Here is a 21,986-nt window from a genome sequence, read left to right as displayed (position 1 = left end):
TTACAAAATCTCACTCATACAAGGGAAGAGAAACCATTTGGCCTCATGGTAGTCTTCAGATCACAAGTTACCAAGAAAGGACTTACAGTTACCAAAGGGAAAGGGACTGGGGAGGATGGGTGGGAAAGGAGGGATAAGGGGGAAAGGGGGCGTTATGATTACCACACATAATGTGTGTGGGGGGCCACGGGGAAGGCAGTATAGCAACCACAATGTTGTTCATGTAAGTGTATATTAATGATACCAAAAAATAATAAAAATAAAATAGATTTAAAAAATAAATGTGCGATGTAGGGAACTGAAACTCATTACATTGCTGATGGTAGTGTAAAACTGTACAACTATTTTGGAAAACTTTAAGAGATGCTTATCAAGTTAAATAAACATTTACTATGATAGAGCAAGTTTTAACTAGTTATCATTTACTCAAGAGAAATTATAACCCTCGCACACAGGATCTAGTAGAGAGCAGCTTTATTCATAATTGCCCCAAACTGCAAATAATACAAATATCTATCAAAAAGTAAATGTATTATAGAATTATGGTATATTCACACAATGAAATACTATTCATTGTAATAAAAAGGTGTAGAGTACTGATACATGGCTGCAACACAGGTGACTATGGAAAGCATTATGTTCAGCCAAATCCAGAAACAAAATAGTACATACTATACAATTTCCCTAAATTCTCTAACAGGTAAAATTTGTCTAAAGTGATAGATCTATGGTTGCAGCTAGTAGGGGACAGAAAAGGGTATGTGAATTCAAAAGTACCCACAGGAACTTCACAGGATGATAAAATATTCTATGTATTATTGGGATAGTGAATTATGCAAGTGTAGACTTTACAAAACTCCAACTGTACACTTGTGGATGCATTTACTGCATGTAAGTAATACCTCAGTTATATATATATATTGAAAACTTATGAACAAAGTATGGAAGGATCTGTATGAATTGCTAATATTGCTCTCTTAAAGTAAGTAGGGCTGTGAAGAGCATTACCTGTTAGCCCAGACATCTGTATTACCTAAATTTTTGTATCAATCACTTTCATAAATTTAATAAATTTTGTTCTAAATTTGAGAAAAATAAAACAGAATATTTTTAAAACCCCAACACATACTCTGATTAGGGGGACTATCCAAATGGCTATTAGCAAAGTTTTTTAATCTACAAAAGACTAACACATTTAAAAAATTTCTATGTCAAAAAGTTTGAATCAAACACAAGAATGCAAACATTCTGATTAAGGGTTAATTAAGGGTTAATATTCCTTAAATATATACATATCATTCAAATCACTCAGAAAGTACCTAATCCACCAATATATAAATGGCCAAGGGATATCAACATTCCATAAACAGGTAATATAAATAATTGGGAGGAGAAGTCAAAACCTGAAGCATAATGGGTGTAGTCATGAGTTTTCTGATTCTGTTATCCTCTATCTCCTGGCTTTGGCCTAAGAGTTGCCTGAGTAACTATTTTGATAGTGCTGATGACAAGAAAACACTTAAAAGGAGTCCCCTTCTTCTGTCCCAAAGGGGACCGACCCTGTGATCTGGAGATCATGAGGAAATATGCTAGTTTTTTTCCTGTTCTTTTACCTCTTAGCCCTAGACTTGCAGTGCCAGAGGAACAGGAAAAACCTTTCTCTCTGGCCAGAAAAGCTAGAAACAGGGCCTCTGTCATCCAAACACTATGAGGGGAATTGCCATTATGTTTTTTTTCCTTTTCTCTCTTCTTTCTGCACTTTATGCAAGGACAGCCCCAGTTATGGGGGAACTGTACAATGCAGAAGTCCAAAGGCATCTGTGTCTTTCTGATCAAAGTAACTGGGAAAAGGCCACTGGAAACTGAAGAGAATGGGAGAAATCATGGGGAAGAAAGAACTGGAAAAGACATCCCTATTCTAGGTATAAAGTAATACAAATAACAACTTGTGCTTGTTTAAAATAGACTCATAAAGTATAGCAAAGGCTATGAGAAAGAGAACTAATAATGTATGATATATACTACTGCCTAAGTCCTAGACTATCACCGAGAGACAAAGCACAGGGCAAATGCAAAGAGCACAGGGAAAGTTTTGAAAGTAGAACTGGTATTAGAACCACCACCCACAGAAGGTGAGACAGAACGTGTCATCTACACTGGTTGGTGTCTGCTAAAACAAACAAATCAACCTTCTCCAGAAGATGCAAACATGACTCAGAAATGACAATATCATATTCAAAATGACCAGAATAAAATCCAAAATTTACTGCACATGCTAAAGCAAACAACACACACATACACCACTGGAGAATGTGACAAATTCTCAAGGGAAAGAAAGGACAGATGCCTATTTTGAGATGCCTAATGTTGGAATTATCACATAAGACTTTAAAGCAGTTATTATAACCATAGTAAATGCGATAATGGTTAACACTCTTGAAATAATTGGAAAGACTGAAGTTCTTAGCAGAAAAATAAAAACTATAAAAGAAGACCCACATTGAGAAATTCAGAACTGAAAAATATGATTACCAGAAATTACAAAAGAAATTGCATGGGCTCAACCACTGAAAAGACATTATAGAAGGGTCTGGAAACTTGAAGACAATAGAGCAGCAGAAATTATCTACACTGAAGAAAATAGAGGAAAAAACATTGTAAAGAATGAATACATCCTTAGAAACTTGTGGGACAGTATCGAATTGTCTAAATTTCACATTATAGGTATTCTATAAAGGAAAAGATTTTATGTTTTAGAGAAAAGTATTCTTACTAAAAGCAGAAAAGACCCCAGATTTGATAAAAACATAAATTTAGAGATTCAAGATGCTCAGCAAGCCCCAAACAGAGAAATTTCAAAAGAGTGTAGGCCTGATAAGGCGTAAACTCAAAATCAGTAACAAACAGCTAGGCCTGATAAGCCTAAACATGTCATAATGCTAAAAAGCAAAGATTTGCTAAAATTTGAATGATCACAGATTTCTCATAAAATACAATGTAGGCCACAGAATGTTGAATGATTAAAGTGAGGAAAGGAAAGAACTGCCAACCCAGAAGAGAATCCTTTACCTAAGCAAAGTCTTATAGAATGAATGCAAAACACGAGAGAGAGAGAGAGAGAGAGAGAGAGAGAAAGACTTAGATGAAGGGAAGCTAAGAGAATCTGACCTCCATTAGGGAAATGTAAAACATTAAACGAAAGACAGCTGAAGGCTATATTAATAATACATGAAATATTCAGGGCTTCAGAGCTAGGAAAATTACAAGGAGTAAAGAGAGACATTACATAATGTCATGATTCCATTCATAACATTATTTAGGCCAGCTCTAATCTTTATTATGTCCCTCCTTCTACTGATTTTGGGCCTCATTTGTTCTTATTCTGGTTTTGTTCATTGTGAATTTAGACTGTTCATATCATATTTTTCTTCTTTCCTGAGGCAGCCCCATATTGCAATATACTTCCCTCTTAGCATGGCCTTTGCTGCTTCCCGCAGATTTTGCAGTGTTGAATTAGTGTTGTTATTTGTCTCCATATATTGCTTGATCTGTTTTTATTTGGTCTTTGATCCCTTGATTACTTAGGAGCATGCTGTTAAGCCTCCAGGGGTTTGTAGGCTTTTTCATTTTCTTTGAGTAATTTGTTTCTAGTGTTATACCTTGGTGGTCTGAGAAGCTGGTTCTATTTCAATATTTTTTAATTTACTGAAGCTCTTTTTTGTGGCCTAGTGTATTGTCTATTCTTGAAAATGTTCCATGTGCACCTGAGAAGAACATGTATCCTGTGGCTTTTGGGTGGAGCATTCTGCAGATACCTGTTAGGTCCATCTGTTCTAATGTGTTGTTCAGTGCCTCTGTCTCCTTACTTATTTTCTGTCTGGTTGATCTGTACTTTGGAGTGAGTGGTGTGTTGAAGTCTCCTAAAATGAATGCATTGCATTCTATTTCCATGTTCAATTCTGTTAGTATTTGTTTCACATATGTAGGTGCTCCTGTGTTGGGTGCATAGGTATTTATAATGGTTATATCTTCTTGTTGGACTGACCGCTTTATCATTATGTAATGTCCTTCTTTGTCTCTTGTGACTTTCTTTGTTTTGAAGTCTATTTTGTCTGATACAAGTACTTTAATTCATGCTTTTTTCTCCCTATTTGATGCATGAAATATCATTTTCCATCCATTTATTTTCAGTCTATGTATGTCTTGGGTTTGAAGTGAGTCTCTTGTACGCAGCATATAGAGGGGTCTCTATGTCTTTGGATTAGTACATTCAAACCATTTACATTTAGGGCGATTACCAATAGGTATGTACTTATTGACATTGCAGGCTTTAGATTCATGGTTACCAAAAGTTCAGGGGTAACTTCCTTACTATCTAAGAGTCTCACTAAACTCACTTAGCATGCTATTACAAACACAATCTAAAGATTGTATTTTTTTTCTCTTCTTTTTTCTTCCTCCTTCATTCTTTATATATTAGGTATCATATTCTGTACTCTTTGTCTATCCCTTAACCTACATTGGGGTAGTTGATTTAATTTTGCATTTACTTAGGAATTAATTGCTCTGCTTTCTTTAATATGGTTTTATTACCTCTTGTGACAGTTATTTAGCCTTAGGAATACTTCCATCTATACCAGTCCATCCAAGATACACTGCAGAGACAGTTTGTGGGAGGTAAATTCTCTCGGCTTTTGCTTATCTGGAAATTGATCTCTCCTTCAACGTTAAATGATAATCTTATTGGGTAGAGTATTCTTGCTTCTGCTTCATTGCATTAAATATATCATGCCACTCCCTTCTGGCATGGAAGGTTTATGATGAGAAGTCTGATGATTGCCTGATGGGTTTTCCTTTGTATGTGATCTTTTTTCTCTCTCTGGCTTCTTTTAATACTCTGTCCTTACCCTTGATCTTTGCCATTTTAATTATTATATGTTTTGGTGTTGTCTTCCTTGGGTCCCTTGTGTTCGGAGATCTCTGCACCTCCAAGGCCTGAGAGACTATCTCCTTCCCCAGATTGGGGAGGTTTTCAGGGTTTACCTCCTCAAAGACACTGCCTTTTTCTCTCTCTTCTTCTTCTGTTACCCCTATAATACGAATATTATTCCATTTGGATTGGTCACACAATTCTCTCAATATTCTTTCGTTCCTAAAGATCCTTTTTTCTGAGCCTCAGCTTCTTTGTATTCCTCTTCTCCAATTTCTTTTTCATTTACCATCTCCTTCACTGTATCTAATACACTTTTAAATCCCCCAGTTGTACTCTCTAATGAATGGATCTCTGTCTTGAATTCATTCCTGAGTCCTTGAATGTTTTTTCTACGTCCATGGACATGTTTATGATTTTTTTTTGAAATCTCTTTCAGGAAGGTTGATGAGTTCATTTTCATTTGACCCTTTTTCTGGTGTTTTGAGGATTTGGGTTTGAACCAGTCTCCTTTGACATTTCATATTTGTATGTGGCACCCTCTAGTGCCCAGAAGGTCTACTCTATGGGGCTGCTTAGCCGATGGAGCAATGTCGGTGGTTGCTGGGTGTGGTGCTGGTGACTGGGGGTTGGTAAGAGCTGTTTCCTGCTTCTGAGCTACTGTGTCCCTCTCCACAGACAGACCAGTGGGCCAAGTACACAGGTGTAACCCGCTGTGCTTTGCCTTTGTAGCTGCTGTAGGCAGGGGCTCCCTTGGCTGGACTGATGCCAGGGAAGAGGCAACTGGTTTGTGAGCCAGTGCCAGCTGGCCAAAAGTTGCAGCAGGCTGCATATCATGGTGGAAGGCTTCAGAGCTGAAAAGTTCCCAACCTGCTGGGCAGAGTGCACCTGGACAATTTTGTCTACCTGTCCTTTTTCCTCAGCAGCAAGCCCTCTGCAATCCTTCCCATTTAGTAGCCCTCTCACTGTTAGGAAGTCTCTCATACTGCCTGCCTTTCTTTTGTCTCAGAGCAGCTGGATGTGGATCCCTGTTTTCCACAAGCGGCTGGAATCTCAGTCTCTCCAAATATTCCTCGTGTCTTAATTTTTGAACCCCACTAATCTCCAGAGCACAATGCAATATAGGTTTGTGCTCCCACAGCAGATCTCCAGGGCTGGGTGTTCAGTAGTCCTAGGCCTCCACCCCCTCCTCACTCCATTTCTCTTCCTTCTCCCAGTGAGCTGGGGTGGGAGAAGTGCATGGGTAGCCCCAGATCACAGCTTTGGTATGTTACCCTTTTTGAGGTCTGTTCTTTTCTCCAGGTGTAAGCAGTCTGGTGCTGCCTTCTTTCCTATTGATCTTTTAGAGTTAGTTGTATTAACTATAATTTCATATTATATGTGGTTTTGGGAGGAGGCCTCTGTCTCACCTCTCACATCATCATCTTTAATCTGATCTACCTGACTTAACCATTGTTACATGATAAAAGTATCAAGTTATCAGGACATAATTCCATATCTACTCATTCCTGACTCAGCACTTGATATTTTACCTGTTATATAAATATTTCTCCCTTTCCCCAATTGAGTTGCTGGTTCTGGAGAACAGATACCCTAACATCAAAATGCCATCTTGGTTAATTTTGAAATAGCCACAAGTTAGAATAAATACATTAGTAATATTGGTCAGCTACCTCTTTTTCCACCGCAGCCTGATGTTTCTTGATAAGTTTCTTCATTTTTGCTGCAAAGTTGTTATGCTCAGTTTCAGGATTTTTCTCTAATCTGTGATGATGCTCATCCATCTTAGCCTTTAGATTATTTTCCAGATTCACCAGCTGTTTCTGATGTTGCTGCGTCATTCTCTTACAGCCAGATATTTGTTCTCTGAGCTGTTTCCTGCTCATGTTCTGGCATTTCTCTTGTATCCTACAACAATGGAGAAGAAAGAATGAAATAAAGCAAAAACTTTTTCTTTCAAAACCATCTTAGACCAGTCTACTATCAACTAAGTAGGTAATTCATGTAGGAGATCCCACTCAACAGCATCTAATAAAATTTCATCTCAACAAGCAGACAAGGTAGTTGGTTATAAAATTTAAATGGGAATTTGAAAGACCTAGAATAGCCAAAATTTTGAGGGGGTTAAAAAGTTGGTAGATATAAATTTAGTGATCTAAACAGTGTGGTATTGGTATAAGTACAGGCTGAATAGAGCAAAGGAACACAGTAAAATCTGGAAACAGACCGACATATTTTCAGTCAATTGATTTGCTACCAAAAAGTCAAGTTAATTCAAAGAGGAAAGGAAAGTTTTTAACAAATCCTGCTGTAACAACTGGTTCTCTGTATGCAAAATAAATAAATGCTTAGTCATACTATATATAGAAATTAATTTGAAAAGAGTCACTTGACCTAAACCTAAAATCCAGAATCATACAGCAGAAGGAAACACAGAATATTGTGATGACCTTGGGTCACCAAATATTTCTTGGGTAAGACACAAAAAACACTGACTATAATTTTAAAAATGTACAAACTGGATTCTTAGAGACAAAGTTCACATAATATATGATTAATGATTTAAAGTAAACAAGTCAGTAGTAATTAGTATATTCGTGATGTTCTGCAAGACTTCCCGTATCTAGTTACAAAACATATATAGTATTTCAGAAGAAAACCCTCTATGTTTTAAGCAGTTGCTCCCCCATCTCCCCTTCTGGTAACCACCAGTCTATTTCCTGTCTATGGTTTATCTATTTTGGATGTTTCATGTAATATGTGACCTGTTGTATCTGGCTTCTTTCACCTAGCATGTTTCCAAGATTCATCCATATTGTATAGGATGTATCAGTACTACATTCCTTTTTATAGCTGAATAATATTCCATTGTATGCACATACCCTCATTTGTTCATCCATTTATTTGTTGCTGAACCTCTGTGTTGTTTCCATGTTTTGGCTATTGTGAATACTGCTGTTATCTTAAAGATACTGAAAACGGAGCCAGGTGTTGAAGCTTTGATTATTGCTTTTTTCTCCCCATACATTTACCTGTCCATGTGATTTTCTCCCATACTTTCTTCTGTGATTTCCCCACTCCAACTATGTGGACATTTTGCCACCATACCCCTCCCTTTTTATATGCCTCAGAAAAGTTAGTACACACACACAAAATTATAAACCAATCTCTTTGGAGAGCAAGAGTTAGATGAAATAATAACAGCTCCAATCAGTCAATATATAATAAGAATAACATGAATTATCAAGATGGATAAATTTCAAGAACACAGGGATAATGTAACATTAGAAAACTGGTTAATATTAATGAAGTATATTTCATAGATCAAAGGAGAAAAATAGGACCATCCTAGTTTTTCAAGTCTTAGTAAACTGAATCTTAAGGAATACTTCCTTTGCATCATAAAAATTTATATTTAATTAACACTTATTAAGAAAGAGCATATGCAAGGCATTGTATTATGTTTTAGTGATTCAAACATTAAATAAAGCAAATCCCTGCTCTGGAGAACCTAAAACGTGGTATTACTCACAAAACATTCACAGTCTCCTTTTCTGCAGCAGACTATCTCACACATGGGAGTTAATCCAAAGGAAGTAATTCAAATTAAGATACTTTCATAAGTTCATTGCAGTGTTATTTTTAGGAGCAAAATCTCTTAACCTTAATGTCCCACAATAGGGGAATAGTTGTGGAAATTTCTTCACATTAACTCAATGGACTATGATGCATCCATTAATAAGTTTCCTTCAGTACCCACAATGTGCCAGCAAGCTAGCACATAGACTAAATTAGTTCAAAGGCCCTTCAGTAATACTGAACTCTATATGTTAAGTAAAATAAGTTGCAAAAAGTATAACAGAGTTTTTCAACTGCCGTGTCACTGACATTTTGGATCAGGTAATGCTTCCGTGGGGTCCAGGGGTTTGTCCTGCACACTGCAGGATATTTCACAGCCTCCCTGACCTTCACCAGTGGTCCAGCACACCCTCCTGCTTGGTTTTGGTAACTGAAACCATCCCACATGTTCCCACATGTCCCCTGGGGGGCAGGCTTGCTTTGGTCAAGTATATTGTGTATTTGACATATAACACAGTATTCTATATATAGTTTGACTACAACTATATAAAAACCAATATTGAAAAGAATAAAAGTTGGGAGAAACAATGAGGAAGTATTGCTTTCTATAATTATTTGAGGTAGGGCAGGGATATGGGACAAGCATCAAGATTAAATTTCCTAAAAATGCTGAGATAGAAATAGTATAGGAAGAACAGGAGGAACCTTTTAGTCCCATGAGATGGAAATCTGTGAAGTGGGTACCACGTGGGCTGTGCTGACCTAGGCAGGCAGCGGGCTCTGGGGAAGATGTATGGGGCAAGGATTTGGGGCTCCTGCCTCATCTGTCTCTGATTATGTGATCTTGAGAGGATCACCGCCCCTCTGGGTTTCAGATTCTGTCTTTTTCTGGCATTTAGTGAAACCTGAACTCGTCTTAATAGTCCAGACTTTCTACTTTTTCCATAATTATCCAGCCTCTATACTCGCTGTCTCCTAACACCAATATACTGGGTGCTCACTTTATGCACAGGAAAGCACCAAGTGTTTTAAAAGATACAATTAGTGGAAAATGTAATCTTTGCTCTGGATGCATTTATAATTTGGAGAGGGAGAAAACAAGCCTTAGGAAAACAATTTAACACATTTTACATCTTACACTAACTGTTTCACATGTGTTGGTCTTGTTGGTCCAATTATATGCTTGAAAAAAAACAGACACCCCAGGATGGCAGAACACATACATACCCAAGGCTGAGAACCTCAGAGGAGGCTTCACTTTCTAGGGGTAACAGTCTTCACTACAGTGGTCCCTTCAGTTACTAAACAAGTAAGCAAACAATAGCAAGCTCAGGAGAGGGGGGACTCCAGAATTTTTATAACACATTGCCCGAAATGCCCAGTTACTAACAAAGAAATATGAGACACATAAAGAAATAGGAAAGTGTGACCCATACCCAGGAAAAAGAGCTGGCAGCAGAAATAGTCTGTGAGAGGGACCAGATGTTAGATTTAACACAGACTTCAAAGTAGCCATTATTAACATGTTCAAAGAACTGAAGGAAATTATGATAAAAGAGGTAAAGGAAGGTGTGATGTCAACATCACAACAAATAGAAACTATCAATAAAGAGCTAGAAATTATAAATGAAATGGAAATTCTGGGGATAAAAAGTATAATCATTGAAATGTATCATTTATTAAAGGGGCTCAACACTATCTCTGAATTGAGAGAAGAAGAAACAGCAAACTTGAAGATAATTCAATAAAGAGTATGCAATCTGCAGAAGAGAGAGGAAAGGGAATGAACAAAGGTGAACAGAGCCTCAGATTACAAAAGGTTGAAGAGTAACTTGGAAGTTACTCCTAGTTCCCTGTTAGGAGAGGCCAGCAGATGCCACCCTGGCCAAGTGATCTAAGTGAACATCAGCAGGAGCAGGATCGACTGAAGTCGTGCCCCAGCCGATAGCAGCAATGAGAAGGACACAGCAATACTTCCATGGTATTTCCTCCCTAGATACCCCACCTGACTCACATCATGAGGAAACACATGAAACCAGATGATGAACATCCTGTGCGCTAACTTGCCTGTAATCTTTAAGGATATCAAGGTCATGGAAGTCGAGAGAAGAACTGTTCCTCACTGAAGGAGAGTAAAGGGCCTTGACAAGTAAATGCAGTGTGTGCTTCTGAACTAGATCCTTTGGTTGGAATCACTGACAAAACTTGAATGAGTTCTGAGAATTAGGTAGTGGTAATTGTCACTGCCAGTTTCCTGATTTTAACATTTATATTTTGGCAATTGAACATAAGTAAATCCTTATAATTCTACCAGGTTCTCAGTAATTTTTTTTATTTTCCTATAAAAATAAAATTACTGTAAATGCCCTATCATTAATTTCTCACTATTGTCACTTTGATAAGTTTTAACAGCAAAACTTTATATTTATGAGAATTTTAGATATTTCTTGTGAATTGAATTGGTGCTATTTTTTTCTTTTTTTTCATCTTATATTCCCTCATTTTGCATTTTAATCCAGAGGCAAGTCTAGTATTCTTGGTGAGGCCCATGAGCTCCTCATCTACTCCTGTACTCTGTTTTCATAGGCCATAGGGTTTGGGCTCCCTCCATTCCTGTATACGCTCCTGTAATTTTTGTGATTCTCTGAAAATCTGAATTTCTAATCTTAACATTTTTGTTTTCTTTCCTTTGGGAGTTAGTTGTGATGAGATACCAAAAATGCTTCCATGTCAGTGTATTTAGATAAATTGGTGGATTGGTTTTGGGAACCCTGAAGAAGAACTCTGAAGTCAAAGACTAAAAAAGGAGGAAAGAGAATTACATAAAAATAAACATTTGGAGTAACTGTAGCCTTTACTCTTTTGGGGTATTTCCCTTTACTTTCCTGAAAACAATACTTTTGTGACAAGTATTTCAGAAGAAATTGCAAGCAGTATAATTAACAGTGATGTCTTCATTCTTAATTTTCTAAAGCTTTGTTTTAAAACTATGGCTCTTTAAATCACTGATGTATAGTGTTAAAAAATAAACATGATACTCTTAAACTCATCTCCTGCTTCTTAATGAAGTGTTACTGTTTTAGCCACTCACTTCTTGTAAAAGAAATATACCTAGGGAATGAAAATAAAAATTTTAAGTGAGAAAGAGAGAAGTATATAAATAAGAGAAGGGAAAAGAAAAATTGTGGAGAGGTTGTACTACTAGTGGAATCCTAGCTTTGTGTTTTGAAGAGTACTATTTATATATTTGTGTTAAGTTCCTGACAAGTTGTATGTAAATTTGTTGCTTTCTTAAAACAGAGAAATATACATTTTCAAAGACCCTTCTGCTGTTTGTAAAAGCAAACAAAAACAAAAATCAGTCATTTTTAAGTCTGTTTGTCATGTTTTCTAGATGTCTAAGGTCTAATTTGGGTTAGCACACAATTTTTGCAAAGGGCCAGATCGTAAATATTTTAGTCATGTGGGCCATATGGTAAACTACTCATCTCTGCTGTAATAGGAAAGAAAGTAGGCATACACAGTAACACAAATGAATAAATCTTCACTATGTTCCTATGAAACATTATTTGATTTCTTCTTTCAACCACTTAAACATGTGTAAACTATTTTTAGTATGTGAGCTGTACAAAAACAGGCCGTGGGCATAGGTCCATGGGCTGCATAGTTGACCTCAGTCTAAGTGCTTGCTGGTAGACTAGGACTTTATGAAAAGCCATTTCCTCCAATTAAAGAATTAGAGAATCAATAAGTTTTCTAACATACTTTTTGGTTATTCAGTTAATGTTCTCTTACATACTTTAGAGAGCTGGGTGGGGAAAGATTAAATGGGTTGAAGATTAGGAAACTAGGTAATGTTTGATGGAGAGGTTGTTGGGCATGCCTGAATTTACAGCATCTCTGTAACCTGCATGGAGACTTGTGGCAAAGGCACTGAGTTTGCCTAACACATGGCAAGCACTTAGTAAGTACATAAATGTAGAAATAGCAGCATAGCTACTTACTGTAGTTCTCTATTTAGTACTAAATATTTTCAGCAACTAACCAGTTGCCTGTGATTCTAAATTAAAGTTTTAAATCCTAGTTCCAGTTGTCCTAACTTTCCACTAGCAATCTAAGCGCAAAATGTCTTAGTTGTGCTAGGCCATGCTCTTGAGCAGTGTGTCAAGGTATTACTACCTAGTACTTTATAGAAAAAATCCTGGATCTGGTAACCACTGTTCTAACTCCCATTTTCAAAAGTTCCTGATTGTAAAACTTTTTTATATGATTGTCAAGTTCTGACACTATAGTCTCCCAGTAAGCAATTACTTTAGAGAAACACTAGACATATAGAAAAGTATTTTAACTCCATATTTTAATCTTGTGAAAAATGATTTAAAAACATGAACAGAGTCCAGGGTTTTCATTTTAAATAAAAACAATATAGTGAGATAAACCATTTTTTAAAAAACAGATGTTACTGGCTTAGGCCATTACCTGGGAAATAACTAGGAATTGCTCTGAAGAATATATTAAAGAATAGGAACTTATGCTTTAATTTGTAATTTCATATAGACTTCACCATGATGTATAATGGAATAAACCTTTGTTTATTTTTATTTGTTTGTTGTCCTGGTTGGTGTTTGAATTTGTGAGATAGGAATGTTGAAAAATATCTGTAAGATTTTAAGTTGGTTTTTAAATTTCTTCCTTATTAGGTTGACTACCAGTTGTACCATAATTAAAGTTGTTTTTTTGACTGACATTTTGTAGAATAACCAGGTTCTAGATTAGAATTATATAGGATAAATTACATAGAAACTCAAAACAGTTTTCATTTATTTGTGGCTTTATTGTTTACAGTCTTTGGGCATCATCTTTTCCATGTAAACAAATTTGTTAACGATATTTTATTGATATTTCAAAGCACTAATCTGAAAGCTGCATTTCATGAGTTGAAATAATAATCATTAGCCCTGATTTTTTTTTCCCTTTCCAGTTTGGTAAAGGTTTTTTCTTTCCTTTTAGTAGTTTTTCCTGTGCCAAGGCCTCTTCAAGTATCACAGATCAGCATGATGAGAGATTAACATATTTTTCCTAATCTTTAATGTAGCTGGTTTTTGTGTTTTCTGATTACAGATCTTGCTTGCATGTACAAGTTATTTAGTCGTGTGCCAAATGGTTTGAAGACCATGTGTGTGTGTGTGAGTTCCTGCTTGAGGGAACAAGGTAAAGCCCTTGTTTCTGAGGAAGGAGAAGGAAAGAACCCCATTGATTATATTCAGGTCAGTAAATATAGAAGATTATAAGTTTATGACAAAGTGGTTTTGACAACTGCTAAAAGGTCACTTTTACTAAGCTATATATTTTGTATTTTTTACTTTGTCCCAATGGTAAATTAATATGTGTACATTATCCTAAATATTTTAGAATTTTGCAAAGTAGGCCTATTTATATCAGGTAGCAGGACTCAGCTGCTCTTTTCACTTACTAACCTATTTGATGAAGCCCTTATATGCCTTAGTGTTCATACACCTCCTGTGTAGGAAGAAAAACTGTTTGTTACTGTTTGTTTCAAAATGGTTTTGCTTTCAGTTAGTATTATGAATAAATTATGCTGCAGTTTTTCCATGTTTTAAGTATAAATAAGAAGTTTTTTTGAATATTTTTAAAGCTCTTGTTCGTGTCACCCATTAGTTGAGACAATGAAATGAAAAGAAGTTGAAAACAAAACATAGAATCTGAGTTTAACACTGAATGCACACATTTATCAGCAAAATGATAATAATCGTACATGATCACAAGTATATTATTAATAGAAATTTTATTAATAATATATCCTAAATTTATTTTGTTTTTTGAAAGGGCTTATTGGATCTGAAGAGTGGGTTTGATCGCTTCCTCCAGGAATCATTTAATAATGACTGGCTCTTTAAACAAACTATTGCAGGTGACTTGGAGTATTTTTGCAACCGCAACTCCAGGTCCCCTGAATACGTCTCATTATTTATTGATGATAAGCTGAAAAAGGGAGTAAAAGGGGTAAGTATAAATGTGTGTGAAACACATTAAATTTTATTTGTAAATACAAAATTACTGTATTTTCTAAGTCTGAAATTAAGCATACATTATTCTTTGCTGTACTATGTACTTCCCTTACATGTGTAATGTGATCTTTGAAAAGAATTGTTTAAGTATTTGAAGTGGTAAGAAGAACTTTGACATTTCCCTTAATGTGTAATTGACATAAAAATAAAGAACTAGATAGCCATAGTTACTGACCAGTCCACAGACAGAAAGCATCAGATATGCTATAGAGATGTAACTAGAAAACAGCTACCTGCAGCACAGAATGTTGTTTGCTGTCATCTTGTTCTGGGGTCTGTATATCAAACAATACCTGGATGCAGAGAATTTGCAGACATAAACTAGAATAGCTATCAAAAAATAATTTGAAAGCATATAGTGAAGCTCATCTTTAAGCCTTTATTATATATACTGGGAACTTGGAAGCTCACCACAGCATTGAAAATCATATTAAGCATATTGTGATCACACATAAAATTTTATTTTAAACTTCATTTTGGAACTTATGCAGCAAAAAGGAAAAACAATAGTCTGTAGGTCCTCAGGCAGGCAGCTGCAACAAAGAAACAGGAAGAAGACGACCATGGACACAGAATAGAAAAGACACATCTGTTTGGTCTTCCATAATTTTTAATACAAGTTTTATACCACCTGCACCAGTATCATCTTGCCCTTCCTTAAAAGAGAAGAGCAACAGGCAAGGGGTCTTCTCTTTTAATTAATAACAAATTATTACCCTTTGGCAAAATTTAGGTTTTTATTGAGCTTATATGAAAATAAGCAGTCTTTTTGGCTATGAAAGTTTCTACCCAAGTATTATGCAAAGTCACTGCAAGATTTTTGTGCTTAAAATTTCATTGCATCTGTTTAAGTCACCCTTTAATCCTGCTGCGTGTCACTGCATGCCTCCATCTCAGCGGAGCCCTGGGGCCTGGAGCTCCACTCTGCCCCCGGATGAGGGCTGTGCTGGGCGGGGATGTGGGAGCTGTGCTCGTGCTGTCTGAAGCAGGGGGCCCTCTCTCAGGCCGGTTCCCTCCTCCTTAGAGTTCCCAACCCGATGATTTGTTACCAAACAGTACTGGTTTTAATTACAGATGAACTATGGTGCTATTTTGGTAGAACTTAAATGTTTTAATTGTTAAATCTTCTTTTCATTGATTTTTCAGCAAACAGAACAAGAAGTAGAAACAGTATTGGATAAGGCAATGGTCCTTTTAAGGTTGATGCAAGAAAAAGATATATTTGAATGTTATTATGAGCAACACTTGGCAAGGAGACTTCTCAAAAATAAAAGTGTTTCTGATGACTCTGAAAAAAATGTGATATCTAAGTGAAAGGTAAGCGGTACACAAGATGGAATGGAGTCTGTCCAACCAACTGATGTTTACCACATGATTAAACACTAGTAGCATATGATTAGAAAATACTTAATTTAGTTAAAATCTTTTTTAATTAGCAAAGGTAGATTTTTTTTTTTGAGCAGGCTATACTGTAGTTCAGGTTCTGGGGCATGCACAGTTGGCTGGAAATTCTCTTGGTATGACAGGGCACGTTCATGGAAATGGGGAGTATCACCATATAGTTCTGTTTCACAAAGTGTGGTCCGTAGACTACCTGTACCCATTACCGCCTGAGATGCTTGTTAAAAACAGAGTTCTGGGCCCTACCATCAGGAAGGCATATCAGAATCTGAAAGAGTCTGGGAATCTACATTATAAAATAGAATCCTTGGGTTATTCATAGAGCAACTCTTGGAAAGATTTAGAAAAGATGGCAGTAGCTTGGAATAGTTTATTTCTTTGTACATTTTCTCATCCAAAAATCCCTCATTTATTTATGTTTGTGTTTTTCCTCCATAGACTGAATGTGGATGTCAGTTAACATCAGAACTGGAAGGAATGTTTAGGGATATGAGCATCTCAAGCATAACTATGGATGAATTCAGGCAACATCTACAGACAACTGGGGTAAGATTCTCCACTTATTTCTACTTTTAAATGAAATTCATTCATGTAAAGTCTTTTTGTTTTTAATTAAAGCATCGTTGATAACAATATTACATTGGTTTAAAGTATATGACACTGTTATTCATCAGCTCATGTAGTCTTCTGCAGTGGGCATTTTCATCCATTATCAGAACTGAATTGCTGGGGTTGGTTCCTTAAATGTCATGAGAGACAACATATGTATTGTCCGAGTGCTTTAAAAATCATTTTCCCCCAGATAAGCTCTTCTTCTAACTATCAATGTTAAAATACTTATTTCTTACTCTTCTAAAACTAAGTTTATCCTCCCTACATGAAGGAACGCACTGAACATTTAATGAACAGTGATTCTGCTGCTGTAACCATTCTAGATCACGGAAAGAATCATGGGCCGAGACAGGCGTCCTGAGTTTTAGTGCTCTTGCTTTCACTCGCCCTCAGCACCCAGCGCTGTGCTGTAGGAGACTTGTTTCCCCGCTATCCTGTGCCTCAGTCTCCTCATTCACATCTGTAAGATCAGCCTAAATGGGCCTGATGTCTGACGAACTGAATATTAAACACTGACACCAGTGCATTTTAAATGTGATTTTGTATTGTGACTCCCAAAAGGCAGTAAGCTAGAATCTATACAGCTTTGGAGTCCAGCGGGGGTTTTGTGAGGATTCAGTGAAGTTCAGAATTTTGTTTCTTTCTAACTGTTTTTCAACTTCACCTTTAACCATAAGTTTTAGAGAACTCCAGCTTTTCTTTGACATTTTCTCTCTCAAGTAATATGTACTGCTTTGTAATTAAGATATGTCACACCCATGAAAGAAATTTGGAGATCTTTCCTCTGATATTTAAATATGAGATCACTTCTACTGGTTCCACAGTCTCTTCACAAGTAAAATAAATGAAAATACCTAATTCTATAGAAATGGGCATTTATATATATTAAGGCATTACTGGGACTTCTGGTCCCTCTCCATTTTAAATAGTTGTATGATTTGCCTCATATTTGTAGTGTAGAAGGGTTGAAAGCAGGAAAGATAAAAGTCTATGGTAAATAGAAATTTGGGTGGGGAGAACCTGAATAATGTGATCATCCTAGATACTTTTGTCTTTTTAAGATTGTTCAGGGATTTGTAACTTTATTCTAATACATTGATACATATTTTCATATGATTCAGTTTTTATTACTGTTCATTCTTATTCTATGACTAACTTTACATATATGGAGAGCTCCAGGGGGACAACTAGTCAGAATAAATACTCTGTTGAAACTACCTGTAAGGAAAGGTTCAACACCCTTACTGTTTTAGGTATTGTTGAAAATTACCTGGGCTGTGATCTTGAAGGCCCTTTAACAAGAAAATTAGATTCTTTGCTCTTGACTACTTTGTTGGGGTTGTCTCATTTAAAAAGAGGGAGAGAATGATTATTCAACATAATGATTTCATCAGATCTGTTTGCCTTTCAGTTGTTTAAAGTTTGTGAGTTTTCCAGACATAAATCTTGATTGTTCAGACATATTTTTCACTCTGGTAGAGTATTTAGTAATTTGTTAACTACAGTAAGAAGAGTACTTGTCAAGATGCTCCATTTTTCTGCTAATTTGATTGCAGATTCCACTTAAATATAAGGCCACTATTTATAAGGAATTATTGGCTTTTTTATAATTGTTTATCCTAAGAACCTTAAGCTCTAAATTTCCTAAGCCTTAATCTGCATTAGACAGATTTGATGAAAAGTGACAGATTAATCAAAACAGATCTTGAGCTTTCTGAAATCTTTGAGCCCTTTTAAAATATCACCAATCTGGCAGCTGATGATTCTTTGTAACTTTCTTAAAGGTTCTTGGTCTGTTGAAATATCCCAAGACACTGGCTCTTCACTTTCATTTAGAAGTCATAAAATAAGTACTTTCTTGAAATTCTAATAATAATTGTGGTATATTTTATTTAGCTAAACCTTAAGCTGAAATAAATTTAAGTATTTGTCCATTTTTTCCTCTGTTTTTAATTTTAAAACAGGGACAGGGTAAGGAAAACCATCTTACAATCATTTTTTGTTTATATCACAAATCACGTCATATCCTTACAGACGTTTCTGGTACCTCTGTCTGTGTATTTGCCCCTGTCATGTGCTATCTGAATATAGGCTGAGTGGCCTCAAACTATTGCTGAGATAGTTAGAAAGAGATGATACAAACTTCTAGTAATAGTTCTTTAAGGTTTCTTATTCCTTCTATTTAACAAGTAATTCATCAAGTGTTTTCTGTGCAAAGCATTGTTGTAGAAGTGGGTATACATAGCAGAACAAAATAGACACAAATCCTGCTATGATGGAGCTTACATTCTGATCTGGGAGACCGATAATGAACCAGATAAATAAACATAGCACCTTAGCTGCTGATAGGAGCTGCAGAGGAAATCTGCAGCAGGGAAATGTGGTTAGGAAAGGCCTCCTTTAGAAAAAATGACATTTTTGAGCAAAGACTTGAATGTTAAGAAATTGTGTGGATATATGGGAGAAAGATTAAAAGACTTCATTGTCTAGGATGTATCGAATCAAGTTGTGACCCCCTACTCTAAATCCCCAATTTTGACAAATACAGACAGTTGTCCAACCTTCTCTTTTCATCCTCTGAGAATCTCTGCTATGATCATCTCTCCTATACATCATCTAAGATTTCTAGTTGCAGTTTTTCTAAAGTGGAGTAAACAATTAGTAGATATGTGGGGAGAAATCTGACCACGGAATACTTGTTTATATTGTTCAATTCCTCTCTTTTAAGGATCTGTTATCAACAAATCATGAAGGTTAGATAAAAATGGAGTAATGGTTTAGAACAAGCTGTGAATATCAATAATAAAGATAATATTTCACCCTTAAAAATTCCTATTGATACACTTTATTGTTTTCTTAAAAATTAAATTTGTTCAAAGAATAAATAATTGTGACAGTATTTCTAACATACATTTTCTAGAGGTAGTCATACATTATACAAATATTTAGATCACCTACTATGTAGGACTGGATATACAGTGTCCCATGGAGAGGTTGTTAAAATGTGAACTCCATGTAAAAAACAAGTTTTGTCAATGTAGTTGAAATGTGAATGGGATATTAGAAATAAGTTTGTTTGTATGTTAAAGTGGTTTAAAAGATTTAAAAGCTGCGATAAAAGATACTATCATAGAAATTTCTTTAAAATGACGATGATATATGGTCCCTTGATATTTTATCTGTAAATTAGCTTACAAGCCAAAATTTTACACTTCTCAGTGACACCAGTAAGACTTTGTTCACATGCATAGTTATCCTTTGATTAGTATTTTATAAGGCCAACAATGTAAGCAATAATTATAAATATTTGCCAAGATAGTTAAAATTTAGACTACACGGGGATGGGTTTAACCTTTAAGAAGAGTTATGTGCTAGATATTGGACATGTAGCTAACTACTTTGATAACTCTAACAGTGTCAATGTGGAATGAGTAACAAATCCTAGTTCACTGGGGGGGCATATGTCTTTCTTTCTGCACAGGTATCTTTAGGTGATGTTGACCTCACAGTCCGGGTGCTAATGACAGGATACTGGCCCACTCCATCAGCCACACCAAAGTGCAACATCCCACCAGCCCCAAGACATGCTTTTGAGATATTCAGAAGGTAAACAGAAATACAACTTTGCTTTTCTGAGTGCAAATAATTGTTCAAAATTTAAATAAATTTGAGGATTGGTAGTTTCCCTGATTGAGTCTATACTCCATTTTTAACCTCATGTTCTAAAGGAGAAGTTATTATCCCTATGCTTTTCAACTTGTAAGAAAGAGCTGTATACATTCTTTTCAGAGGAATGTTTCTTAATGTCTTTTCTTCAGCATTCAGTGCATGGTTAGGAGTATATTTTGTGTTGTTGATGTCGGCCAGTGGCTTAGGGTGAATTGATTATGAAGAAAGGTGGTCTTTAGAACAGCAGTGACAGAGCAGAGGCCAGGGGCAAGTGTACCAGTAGAAATTATTTAGTATGCTATGTTTATCATTTAATACCTAGTGGAATCACTTAGGTCTTTTTCCCTCTATCTCCATCTCCCTCCCCCCTCCTTTTATTGTTTCCTTTTCTGTAAGTTACTGGAGCTGAGCTTGATTCCTGAGATTTCCTTGAGCTTTCAAAGTCTCCCTTCCAGACACATTTGTTAAAGTTGTTATCCTGTGGTTATAATTTCTCACGTATAAATTGCATGATTCTCTGGAACCTTATTTGATTTGCTGAAGGTTTTACTTAGACAAACGCAGTGGCCGACAGCTCACGCTCCAGCATCATATGGTTTCTGCAGACCTCAATGCCACCTTTTATGGATGAGGTAAGAGGATAAAAATTGATAGTTTGAACATATTTATATTAAGTAACTTAAAAGTAGTCTGTAGAAGTGATTTGTGGATTTTTTGGACATGCATAAATTATTAAAAATAATTTTTAGTAATTATTAAATAGGGTATATTTTTCTGTTTCAAATATTAAATGGGGGGAACATAGCTCCTTGATTTATTTACTTCTATTCCTTTAGTTGTTAACTTAATTTGACAGTATAAAGCCTACACCAGCAATCTTCCTTAAGGAAAAAATAATAGATACTTACACATTTTATTTATGTGTAAATTATTAGACTTGAAATAGTATTGCATAAAATAAAATGAAAATTGATTTGATGGATACAAAACTGTGAGTCTTTTTTAAATTCTCAGTACCCTGTAATCCTTACTGCCAATAAATAAAAATCAGGAAAGTTAATACTTGAGATTTGTGAGATGTACAAAATGTTACTAAAGTGAATATTTAAAAATTAACAATATTCTAGTGAATTGAATTGCCTTATTTTTACAATGTGATTGCTTTTTCATATCTAAAATCATGAGATTTAGAGTAATGATTTACTTGTATTATTTGATGTAATCAGTCATTGACCATAAAAATAGAAAAATAAAAAAAACTATTAAAACATTAAAGAAAAACTTTTACATGACATTATTGGAAATGTCTATATATATATTCTAATTTTTATATTTAATGAAAATGGAAAATATTCCTAAAAATTCATTCAGGTGAATAATGTTTGACAATATTATATATTCAAGTGTAAATGGGAAGTTCATACTGAAGAACTTAGCTTTCAATTATTGCTTGTTTTTGTTTTAAAGGAGAGGTTTTTTTCCTAAACAATCATGTTATTTTTGGAAATTTTAATAACAGATCACAGGGTCTTAAAAACAATTAAATTGTTAATTATTGAAGATGTAAATTTCTACTTTCTACTTCATGAACTATAGAGCAGAAACAGACTTTAAAGAGGACAGTTTTTTTTATTTCCCCTGTCTTCTGTGGTTATTTGATCTCATCCTGTTTGTTTTATGTGCAATATCATGTCATCGGCAAACAG

The 21,986-nt window shown here is 35.5% G+C and overlaps 1 protein-coding gene across 1 annotated transcript in view; it reads left to right on the top strand.

Annotated features, from left to right (window-relative positions):
- The window catches only part of LOC140848036 (serine/threonine-protein kinase TAO1-like), a 404,763-nt gene that overhangs the window by 306,136 nt on the left and 76,641 nt on the right, over window positions 1-21,986 (top strand). Inside the window, exons 21-25 of the mRNA XM_073230114.1 lie at window positions 10,195-13,776; window positions 14,357-14,533; window positions 15,745-15,915; window positions 16,438-16,545; window positions 20,093-20,217. Coding sequence (XP_073086215.1) covers window positions 10,195-10,214 — 20 coding nt within the window. The 3' untranslated portion in view covers window positions 10,215-13,776; window positions 14,357-14,533; window positions 15,745-15,915; window positions 16,438-16,545; window positions 20,093-20,217. The remainder of the gene's footprint in view (window positions 1-10,194; window positions 13,777-14,356; window positions 14,534-15,744; window positions 15,916-16,437; window positions 16,546-20,092; window positions 20,218-21,986) is intronic.

This window comes from Manis javanica, chromosome 2 (genome assembly GCF_040802235.1).
Source record: "Manis javanica isolate MJ-LG chromosome 2, MJ_LKY, whole genome shotgun sequence".
NCBI classification, from domain to species: domain Eukaryota; kingdom Metazoa; phylum Chordata; class Mammalia; order Pholidota; family Manidae; genus Manis; species Manis javanica.
This window is presented reverse-complemented; position numbering and strand designations above follow the sequence as displayed.